General features: G+C 34.4%; 1 protein-coding gene across 1 annotated transcript in view; it reads left to right on the forward strand.

Moving 5' to 3' along the window:
* Window positions 1-431: 431 nt before the first annotated feature.
* LOC141400121 (uncharacterized) overlaps window positions 432-12830 on the forward strand; it is a 101249-nt gene continuing 88850 nt past the window's right edge. Inside the window, exon 1 of the mRNA XM_073979565.1 lies at window positions 432-1640. Within this exon, the coding sequence (XP_073835666.1) occupies window positions 824-1640 (817 nt within the window). The 5' untranslated portion in view covers window positions 432-823. The remainder of the gene's footprint in view (window positions 1641-12830) is intronic.

Raw genomic sequence — 12830 nt, forward strand, 5'->3', positions numbered from 1 at the left:
ACAAGACAAACATGCCGTCTGGTGTACAAATATATGAATATTTAGTGAACAATATTAATATCATTACCTAGAGAGAGCATTAAATGGGCTCCAATAAAACTCGAAAAACTCGAACGTAATATGCATTTCGTACACCATTTTATTTTGAAAAAATACTGATGTTAGAAGAGCACAGCTCTATGTTTGTGGAACAATTAAAAAGGGGAGTTGCTATGGTTGATTGATTTTAGCCAACAGCAATAGTAAGAGAGTTAAATACAACTGTCGCCACAGAGAGAGAATGGAGTATTTGGCGAGTGGGTAGAGAAGGTGTAATTGTGCTTTGTTTTTGTGAGGAAAAACAGAAACACTGGGAACCACATTAAAAATTACTGGTTTTTCTTCTCCCATTAACAAATCCCTAACATCACTCGCACACATACACTCACATAGAGAAACAATACTCACTTGCCAAAGCACCTGGTTAGGCTTTAGTATCGGTCGAACAGCATTTAAGCTAAGACGTGAAATCTGTGCCGTATGCTTATTATGATTATGCGACGTATGAAACGATGATAAACAAAAATTCTTAAAAACAAAAATAAACGAATTTTGTTTATGTTTTATTGGCTCTCCGGGTGTAGAACGTAAATAATTGACAAAAAGTATCAAAAAATATTTGAAAGCTTAGAACAAGTGCCAAGTGTAATACCCCCAAAATAAGGGCCAAATTAGTTAAAAACAAAATTAAAAAAAAAATACAACAAACAAATCTCTCTAAGTGCAAACGAGTTTAATTTCGTAACAGAGTTACAAATAAAGCATTTAACAATATTTTTAACAAATGACAACTATGCCTCCTGAAATGTCTACATCAGCTACAAATTCTTCAACTGTAGATTTGTCACCCACGCGGGTTAGTGCAGATTCATTGGCAACGGCCTTGCATGCATCACGTTCACGGTTTATGATAACGGATATTTTATCAGCACAACAAACAAATCAGACAACGGATGCAGCAGTGTCTTCTCAAAGTCCACAATCTCAATATACCCATCAACAACCACAACAACAACACCATGCCGCTTTACAGCATTATATAGCGCAACAGCAACAATTATTACAACAACGTCATCATCGTCTTCATTATCAACATCATCATCATCACCAGGATAACTCTCCTAACACTTCTCCACCGCCGCCGCCACACAACTCCTCTACGTCGTCTTCATTACAACATCATTTACCACCACCCCCAGCAGCAACTTCCACCAATTTTCCACCTTACCATCACCATTCCCCCTTAGCTCATTTACCTCCATCAGCTTTAATGGGATTTTCCGTTGCCGGCGGACGTGAAATGCTTGGTGCAGCCGCTGGCGCACACTATGCTGCCATACAGCGTCATAATGAGCGTGAACGTTTAAGAGATTTAGATGATTTGGCATATAGAACAGCATCCCAACATTCTCAAAATCTGGACCCAGATGATCGTTCCCGTTCGCCCCAACCTTTATACTTGAGAGGTGATAACCGGGACATAAGTATAGGCAATAATGTTGGAAACGGTGGCAGTGGGGGTATTGCCGGTGGTGGTGGAGGGGATAGCAGCATAAGTGGTGATCAGGCCAGTACTATCGATGATAGTGACAGTGATTGTGGTGAGTGTTTTTGTTTTTCATTTTGTGAGTTGTTAAATTGTAACTAGTGTCACCTATGAGTGAAGTCACTAGGCTTTCCAAATACAGTGAATTATTTCATGTCTTCCAAAGATGCAGGAAGAACAAAGGAAGATGCCTCCGAAGAGTGAAAATGTATAATAAAACTAAATGTCAATAAATGATTTCAGTACAAGGACTTTTCACTTTTTCAAATAGAAACTGATATTTGAAACAAGTAATAACGGCGGTAATTTTTCTGTATTAAACTACGATTAGTTACAAAAATATTAAGTCCTATTTGGTAGTGGGATTCGAATAATAACTATTTTTCTAAATTTTTTAAAATTTGTCAATAATTTTTTTCCTTTATGAAACATTTGCTATTTAAAAAAAAAAACAAGTGAGCCAAGGCTATATTCGGGTCGGGGCCGACTATGTGATACCCTATACCACTACCCCTGTGCATAAGCTTTTGACTGGTAAAATTCAAAATATTAAAATTGGGATAGCTTAGCGCCTTTGCTCTGAATGTCTTCATTAATACAGATCAATTTTGTTGAAACGCATCGTCAGTACAACTCAAATAAAAAAAAAGTGATGTATGCCAACCATCAATAGGCATCTTTCTCTATGAGACCCCCATCAACCCCCAAAATTTCGTGAGGATCCGATCAAAATTCCCACCTGTAGTGTGATTGCACAAAAAATGGAAAAAAGGATGCATTACCGACTATTGCGATGTCTCTGTTGTTTGACCACCTATGACAACCTACTTTACATCGTTGTAAAGGTGATATTTTCTACTTTCCTTGCCAGGTTTTGCTTTCGATATACCTCTTACAGAAGAGAGAGATTCGCTTTGATATAAAACGTTGGCCTTTTCCAAATAAGTTTTTGTCACATTCCGACCCCTGAATAATATCCGACAATTACCAAAATCAATAGGGGTTTTCCTCTATGGGACCCAAAATTTCGTGAAGATCCAATCAAAATTGCGACGTGTAGCGTGATTACAAAAAAATAAGAAATGGGATGTATTACCGACTATTGCGATATCTCCGTTATTTGGCCACCTACGCCAACCTGCTTTACATCTTTGTAAAGCTGGGATTTTCTACTTCCATAATCAGACTTTGTTTTTTGAAGGTCCCCAACAAAAGCTGTGATATTCGTCATTATTATAAAATCGCAAAAATGAAAATTTGGGTTCTATTAGCGGCTATTGCGATATCTTCGTTGTTTGACCACCTATGACAACCTTACATCGTTGCAAAGGCGATATTTTCTACTTTCATTAGCAGGTTTTGCTTTTGATATACTCCATATAGAAGCGTAGATATTCGCTTTGAAATAAAATGTTGACTTTTAATTTTTTGTCCATTCCGACCTCTAAATATCATCCGACCATCACCAAAATCAATAGGCTTCTTCCTCTGTAGGACCCGCATTAACCTCCAAAATTTCGTGACGATCCGATCAGAATTGCAATCTGTAGCGTGATTAAAAAAAAGTGGAAAAATGGGATGATACGCCAACCTGCTTTACATCATTGTAAAGATGGGATTTTCTACTTTCATAGTCAGACTTTGTTTTTGGAAGGTCCCCAACCAAAGCTGTGATATTCGTCATTATTATTAAAATCGCAAAAATGAAAAGTTGGGTTCTATTAGCGGCTATTGCGATATCTCGATATCGTTGTTTGGCCACATACGGCAACCTACGTTACATCGTTGCAAAGGTGATATTGATAACTGGACATACGCCAAATTGCAAAGATGTGGATATATTAACGCAAGAAAGCAATTAAAAAAAACGATATACTTTAGAAATGTGAATGAAACGAATGAACTGATACTGACCACTGTGCACAAATATACAGGAACTTAGTCAACAAGCACTCAAGACAACAAGAAAGAAAAACTTAGTTTAGCTCAAACGGCGTAAGAAAGCAGAGGCTTTTCTCTTTAAATGTAATCTTTGTGTTATAATTGTTATTATCAAATTGTAAATGATTGTTCTTTTTGTAGTTTATCCCTGAAGATGGTTGACGAAGTCAACCGAAATATTGGAACAAAAAAAAAAAAAATAAATAAATAAAAATTTAAAACTAAACACAAACAACGTCTTTTCACTGACCTTTAGCCGAAATATACATCAAATATAAGGTGATATTTTCTACTTTCATTAGCAGGTTGCTTTTGCTATACCCCATATAGAAGCGGAGATATTCAGTTTGAAATAAAATGTTTACTTTTTCTTTAAATAAGTTTTTTGCCCATTCAGACCCCTAAATAATATCCGACCAAATCAATAGACTTCTTCCCCTCCGGGACTTTCATCAAAACCCAAATTTGGTGTCGATAGGATTAAAATTGCGACCTGTAGCGTGATTACAAGGTTTAGATGGACAGACGGACGGACGGACGGACACACATAGCCAGATCGACTCGTCGAGACATTCATTTTGGTATATGGTATGGGTCTACGAACATTATTTCGATGCGTTACAAACTTTTTGGCGAAAACCAACTTATAATACCCTCCCCAGATAGTGGTGTAGGGTATAAAAAACAAGTAAATGAGGGATGTGATGTGATACCTCACAGCATTTCCCCTAGGGACTTGTTTTCCTCTGAATTTGTTGCATACATACAAAAAATAAACTTTGTATTGAAAAAAAAAAATAAAAAAGTCAATTAGAAATAGCCTTTCCAGCCAATATTTTGAGGTATTACACTAATTTTTAACCAAGGGTAGCACAAAAACTTCAATGCGCCGTACTGGGGCCTAATTCTCGCGTACGTGATCGAGTTACTTCGATCGATATTTTCAGTGTTTGGATTACGGCATCCGCTATCGAATACACTTTCGGGTGGAATCTTGCGAGTTTTTACCCGCCACACATTTGCTGTCTTTATGATTATTTTTGTGGCATAAAACTAATTTTAATGGAAGGTTTTGCAATAAAACTAAACAAAATCATATACTAATCACTTTTTCCAATAAAATGAGTAAGAAAAAGAGAATTACAGCTAATTACAAATTACAGCAATCTCTGTTCCAAAATTTGACAAAATTCCTCGATATACATACATAAAATTGGGCAATACCGGTCCATGTAGGTTAGATTAATCCTACATATATGTGAATGGGTAGTTTTTTGCGAGTAAGTTTTCTATCTTCTGGGAACACAACATTTCAATTAACAACGGAATCAAATTTCCTATCGAATTTTAAATTTTAAAACATTTTAATAGCTCATTTAGACTAGCCATAAATCCTCTACTGGATTTAATAAATCCAGTACAAATCTCATTGCATTTAGATATACATTTTGGAGGATTTAAATGGCAGTCAGCTGATTTTTGTTCATAGCACAATTACCAAGGTAGATGCATCAGCCCATCTGAACGAATGTAAAACGTCAAAAGAATTTTTTGTAAATTGAATTCGTCTCAAAAAACATACGTCAAATTACAAATGTATTGTTTAATACTGAAAATGTTAGCACATTATGCTAGTAATGCTAACTAAAGAGCAAATAAATTATTATTTTATCGCGGTTTGCCCATCTAAAATAAATAAACGAATTATTTTATCGTTTAGACATCATAAATATTAGTCTTGGTTGATTAAAATCAACTTTGTACATCAAAACAAATTTAATTCTTCCGCCTTGTTTACAAATTTTTACATTTTAAATTATTTTTAGTGTAGCAATTCACCGATGCATCTACCTTGTTTCTTGTGCCAGCTTGCAACTTTTTGTATTTTCTAGCAACATGTTGCTAAAAACAGAGTTGTATACGAGGATTTATGCCAGATTTAAAACAAATCCACTCAATAGGAGGATTTATTTTTGTATGGGAAATCTGGTAGATTTTGGCTGGATTTAGCAAATAAAACCTGATAATGCGCTAAATCCGGCTAATGGTGTCATATCTAAATGGCATATAAATTGGGGTCTTTTGCAAAAACGTGGACGTATGCTGTCTGATTTTTTACAAGGAATGTTTAAAATTTGTTATAATGGTTTTAAAACTTTCAAAATGTCGAAAATTTGTGAGTTCCGTTCTAGGGGACTATATAAAGGCCTATACGGAAAAATTTCTGGCGGAAAGTTTTATACTCCAATTTCAGTGGTATATTGAGGCAACAACCTTCAAAATACCGAAAATCGGGAAGAACCTTTCTATGGGGGCTATATGAAGACGTTAACCTATACCGAAAAATTTAAGGTGGAAAGTTTTATACCACAAACGAAGACTAAATGCCAAATTCCAGCCATTTTTGTGTTATATTGAGGCTAAAACTTTGAAAATACCTAAAATCGCGATGTAGATTCTGTGGGAGGTATATCAAAACGTGGGAAGTTTTGTATCCCGAAGAAGACTAAATACCAAATGTCTGCCACTTCGGTGAGATAATGAACCTTCAAAATACCGAAAATCAGGATGTATCGTTCTATGCGGGTATATCAAAACGTTGACCGATATCGACAGATTTCCATGGGAAAGTGTTGTAGCCCAAAGGAGGACTAAATACCAAACAGCATCCACTTCGGTGTAATAATTAGGGTAAAACCTTAAAAGTACCGAAAATCGGGATGTACCTTTCTATGAGGCGTATATCAAAACGTGGACCGATACCCACAAATTTTGTGGTCCTACACAAGCCTAAATACCAAATTTCAGCCATTTCGGTGTGATAATGAGTCTAAAACCATCAAAATACCGAAAATCGGAGTGCAATGTTCTATGGGGGGTACATCAAAACGTGGACCGATTCCGAAACATTTTTGGGGGAAAGTTTTGTTGCTCTGAGAAAGACTAAATACCAAATTTCAGCAACTTCGGTGCGATAATGAAGCTAAAACCTTCAAAATACCGAAAATCAGGATGTACCATTCTATGGGTGGCATATCAAAATGTGGACCGATACCGACAAATGAGGCGCTCAGCGCCAAAACGGCCTAACCCACATAGAAATGGTTCTGAGAAAAACGAAGTTGAAAGAAAACAAGTTTTTAAAATATTTTTATAATTTTTTTATTAATCATAAATACATATTAGTTGTAATATTTGTTTTAGGTTAATCATTAGGTATTAGTTTACATAGATAAAGACTGTTTTAATCAGTTAATACAAAAATTAAAGTGGCTTAGGCCGTTTTGGCATCCATTTAAAAACAATATATTGATAGGAACTGAGGGTTAGGCCATATTGTTTCCATTTATTAAAACAAAAGTTATGCAGATGAATAATAAAAATAACTGTGAGCGTTTTAATTGATACATATTAATAAAAATTATTGGTCTTCTTCCTGGATATTTATTTACTCTTTGAGTTTCTGTAAATTCTTAAACTTTGCAGCTTTATTGAATCTTCCTCCCGGATCAAGCGGTTCCAATTCGAATTTACGTAGTTGCTGGAGTTCCTTTTTGAAATATTAACTTCTTGAAATAAAACATTTATGTTATTTGAATATTTGTATTGAATTATAAATCGAATTGAATCGAAGGCACTGAATCTTAAGCTGAATCTTTTGAAGTCTTGTCTTCGGAGATTTTTCTGTTTGATACTAGTTTCTCAATAAACTCATACACAAACAACATACCTCCTTATAGCTCCAACAAAAAACCAAATAACAATAGAAATTCAATTTAAAAATCGTCAAACGAATAAAAATCGTGAAGTTACCGGGTTCGGGCACGTTGTCATTATTTTGAACATCGTCGAACTGCGTCTACCGCGTATTTTTATTTGTTTTTAAATTCCACAAAAAATTATTCATAAAAACACTCAAAGTTGTGCCAAAACAAAAATCACTACTAATTACGATAAACAACAAAATACAGCTGATCTGCTTGCACAATCTGTCATATTATCGGTGTTGCCAGATCGGAATTAAATTGAATCAGTGTGGTGGTGTTCATTACTATTCTACACTTAAAGAAATCACTTTGCATTAATCCAAAATGAGTTTGGGTAATCCACCGCCAGGTGGCGGAACACCTCTTAGAGGCAACCGTATTCAAATTATTCAAAATGAAAATATCAACTTAAATAAAAAAATAGAAGAACTTAATGATATTATAAAAAATATGCAAATCGAACTAATTCAACTAAGAGAAGAAAATGTTGAACTGAGAAACGCTGTGTGTCAATATATTAGCACAGATCAAGAAATTCCAACAGAAAAACAAAACTGTTCCGCAGATTTGCAATTAACAGAAAACAAAAAAACAAATGTCGTCTTCGAAACCGACGAAGAAGAATTAGAACGTGAAACTAACTGGATACTCAACAAGTCCAAAAAGAATAAAAATAAAAACAAAGATTCTAAAAAAGTACTTAATCCACCAAACCAAGAAACACCAGTGTCTACAATAACTGAAAATTTAACAAAAACAACTAAAACTAAACAACAAAAACCTCCTCCAATCAATATTGTGGGGATAACAACATGTAATGAAATCAAAAACATATTAAAATCAGCAAATATTCAAAACTTTAAACTTTTATTCCTAAATAATAATGTGTGGAAAGTGAATACTGATGATTCTGATAATTACAGATCACTTTCTTCTTACTTAAATAATTCCAATATAGAATGGTATACATATGAAAATAAAATAGATAGACCTCATAAAATAATGGTTCGTGGTCTGCATCACACATGTCCAAAAGAAGACATTATGGATGACTTAAAGGCACAAGGCTTCCATCCTTTAGATGCCACTAATATAATAAAAAAAGAAAAATCAGACAATGGTTATAAATATAAAAAGTTGCCGTTATTCAGAGTGACATTCTCAAACATTGATAGCATAAATGACATTAACAAAATTGAATTTATTAACGAGATTGGAGTAAAAATAGAACCATTAAAACGTACCACAAATCTCATTCCACAGTGTAAGAGGTGCCAAGGCTTCAACCACACGAAGCAATACTGCAAACGAGAACCTAGATGTGTTAAATGTGCAGGTAAACATCTGACTAATGAATGCGAAAATCAAGTAGTCGAATTGCCTAAATGTGTTAACTGTTTGGGAAATCACCCAGCAAATTATAGAGGATGTGAAGTTGCAAAAGAGCTTCAGAAAATCAGAGAAAAATCACGCCCTACAGTACCACAAATGAAAGAACAGAAAGCAAATCCCAGCACAATAATTCAAAAATAAAACAAAACAAGCTCTACCAAAACAAACTTCCTTCTCAAATAATAATATCGAATCAGTCAAAACTAATTCGCAAAGAAAAACATATGCATCAGTTACAAACGATCATCATCAAAACATGTTAACAGAACTCCTAAAGAGTATTGAAAAAATAAATCAAAGACTCGATATGCAAAACGAGTTAAACAATAAAATTTTCCAAAAACTTAATCAATTTACCTAAAATATGCCTTTCCTCAGAGTATCAACATGGAACTGTAATGGTCTTGTTAAGCACCTAGATGATATAGAATTATTTCTACATACAGAAAAAATTGATATATTACTTATATCTGAGAGCCATCTCACCAATACATCTTTTGTAAATATAAAAGGATATACGCTCTACCATTCTGTTCATCCCTCACAAAGAGCTCGTGGAGGAGCGACAGTCATAATCAAAAGTAGTTTACAACACTATGAAGATCTTAAAATAGAAACAGACATTTTTCAAATTGCCTCGGTTGTGGTTCACATGAACTCCAATAATGCTTTTAAAATTGCAGCATTATATTCTCCACCGAGACACTCAATTAAAGAATCAGACTATACTGAGATGATCAAAACCTTAGAAGATCACTTCATACTTGGAGGAGACTTCAATGCCAAAAATAAGCTATGGGGATCAAGACTAACTAACCCAAAAGGCTATGAATTATTCAAATCTATAAAACGAAACCAGTGCCGAGTAATATCTGGAAATGAGCCTACATATTGGCCAACAAATACAAACCTTATACCGGATTTAATTGATTTTTTCATTGTAAAAAATTTACCCGAATCATATCTACACATTGAAAACTATATAGGATTGTCTTCGGATCATTCACCACTCATCTTAACTGTAGGAGACTATATAATCACAAAACCAATACCTGCTACATTAACCTCTAAGAAAACTAACTGGGAACTATTCAGATCACTACTTGATGAAAATATAACACTAAATACGTCTCTTAAATCTAGAAATGATATTGATGACGATCTAGAAAGCTTCATTCAATCTATTCAGCAGGCCTGTTGGCAAAGCATTACGGGAAACACCGGACAAACTGCAAATTACAAAAACTACCCAAAATCGATAAGAGAAAAGTTATCAGCTAAACGCAAAGCAAGGAGGATTTGGCAAAAACACAGAACTACAGAAAACAAGAGAAGACTCAATCAATTGACTATAGAGCTCAAGAGGTTAATTAAAAATGAAGACAATAAAAATATGTCAGATTATTTGAAGAGCCTGTCTACATCTAAAGAAGGCGATTACAGTCTGTGGAAAGCTACTAAACATATTAACCAAGTTAAACCAAAAATACCTCCAATTAAAAATCCCCACGGAACTTGGATCAGAACGGATCAAGACAAAGCAGAACTTTTTGCTAAGCATTTTGAAAACACATTTAGCCCATTACCAGTGCAAACATCGGAGGAAAATACTACACCTGTCAATAAAATAGACTCGCACCCTTTAAAAACGGTAACAGTTAGTGAATTGAAAACAGTAATCAATAAAGATCTGTCCAATAAAAAGGCTCCAGGATACGATTTAATTACCACGGAAATAGTAAAGAAATTTACAGAAAAGGCTATCAGAAAATTACTATACACTATAAATGCATGCTTCAGACTGAGACATGTGCCATTACAGTGGAAAGTTGCGGAAATAATCGTCGTAGAGAAACCTGGTAAGCCACCAAATGACTTGAAATCTTATAGGCCAATATCCTTGCTTCCAATAATGTCCAAAATATTTGAGAAACTTCTTGCTACCAGATTCAAGAAAATAGCTGAAATCAGAACCTTAATACCTACACATCAATTTGGTTTTCGAGAAAAACATTCTACAATTGAACAAGTGCACAGAATAACAAATATGGCGCAAACAGCGATTGATAAGAAAGTAGTAGTATCTGCAGTTTTTCTGGATATAAGCCAAGCCTTTGATAAGGTATGGCATAAAGGCCTGTTATTTAAACTTCACAAATATTTACCTACAGAAATGTTTGAAATATTAAAATCTTACTTGGAAGAACGTTTTTTTAGAGTGAAAGTTGAATATGAGTACTCTTCACTTAAACCAATAAGAGCAGGTGTGCCTCAAGGGAGTGTCTTTGGGCCACTCTTATACCTTATATATACATCCGATATGCCAATATCACCAGAGTCTACATTCGGTACATTTGCTGATGATACAGCTATATTAGCCAGTGGTAAAACAGAAGAAATCGCAACAGATAAACTAAAAACTGCTCTTTATAGAGTAGTAACATGGACAAAAAAGTGGAGACTTAAATTAAATGAAAGTAAATCAATTCATATGCTTTTTACTAATAAAAATAACCCACGCACACCACCAATTTTCATAAACAACATCAAAATTCCATATGCTAACACAGCAAAATACCTGGGAATGACTCTTGATACAAAGATTAAGTGGAAAGAGCACGTGAAGAAAAAAGTGCAGGAAATTAAACTGAAATTAAATCAACTAAATTGGATCTTCTCAACAAAATCAAACATTACTATAACCAATAAGCTACTTGTATATAAACAAATTATTAAACCCATATGGACATATGGTATACAGTTATGGGGATGTGCAAATCAACCCGAAATCCAAAAGATACAAAAAATACAAAATAAAATCCTACGATCTATAGTAAAAGCTCCATGGTACGTACGAAATTCCGATCTACACAGAGATCTTCGTATAAACTTAGTCGCAGACGAAATTAAACTGCAAGCTCAGAAGTATACTATCAAACTTCTTCACCACACAAACACAGATATGACAGGCATCTATCATAATCACATTAACAGAAACGGCAGAAGGCTAAGAAGAATAACTCCAATGGATTTAGTCAATTAAGTCTTGAAAGCTATCTATCATCTTTAGAGTGTAATTACTGAATTACTAACTCACATAATCCTCAAAATTATACTAATCATGTATTGTAAATTAATGAAATATTGCTTGATGAGTTTTTTTCTAACTCAGTTGTAATAAAGTGAAATAAAAAAAAAACTAGTTTCTCAATTGAGGATATGCTTTTTATTTCATCTGTCGTCATCTTTACCAAGTGACATGGTTCCCTTTTTGCCGTGAGGATTACACGATCCCAATCATCAGGCGTAAAAATGCCCTTATAATATTTTTTTTCGTTTTCAATTAGACCAAAATCTTGATCGCATGGTAGGCATGAATGACCAGACACTAAAAATTTGTGGTCTATCCGTTCCACTGAGAAGGCCGAATTATTGACCATGTATGTATGTGCAAATAGTGTTCATTCTTATGTTACGGTTTTGGCCACCACATTGATCGCGATACATTATTAACTTTTTACATTCTACATTGACGCCAGGACGTAAGTCAACTTTATGACATAACCTTTGGTTTTTACTTACAAATTCTTCTCGAAAATTTATTTTTATATTATTTTTCAAATATACTCCTGACTAAAACGTAACATGCGTTTTTGGCCTAACCCACACGCATTTTTTTCAGTATTCGATTTTGCCTATGTGGCTTAGGCCATTTTGGCGTCCACATTTTTTCAAACTTTCAGTAAAGGAAAAACAGTTTACGGCATGTAGAATAACATAGGGTTAACCTATGCAATTGGGGATTTTTTAAGTATATATCACAAAAGGTTCCGGTTCGTCCAGCATAGTCAGTTTAATTTTTTTGAAAATGTGGGTTAGGCCGTTTTGGCGCTGAGCGCCTCAAATTTCCTTGAGAAAGTTTTGTAGCCCAAAGGAGGATTAAATACCAAATTTCAGTTCGATAATACACTAAGACCTCGCTTTACGTCGTAAATACGTTCCAAAAAAAAAACACGACTCAAAGTGAAACGACGCAAAGCGAATTAAGATTTTCTATGGAAAGCCATGTAAAGTTCGGAGATAGGTTCCAGAGTAAAAAACACTATTTTTTCGTATGCACACAATTTTAGTTGGATAAATTACTT

The sequence above is a fragment of the Musca autumnalis genome, unplaced genomic scaffold, assembly GCF_047663935.1.
Source record: "Musca autumnalis isolate F117 unplaced genomic scaffold, ASM4766393v1 scaffold_3, whole genome shotgun sequence".
In the NCBI taxonomy this organism is placed as follows: Eukaryota; Metazoa; Arthropoda; class Insecta; order Diptera; family Muscidae; genus Musca; species Musca autumnalis.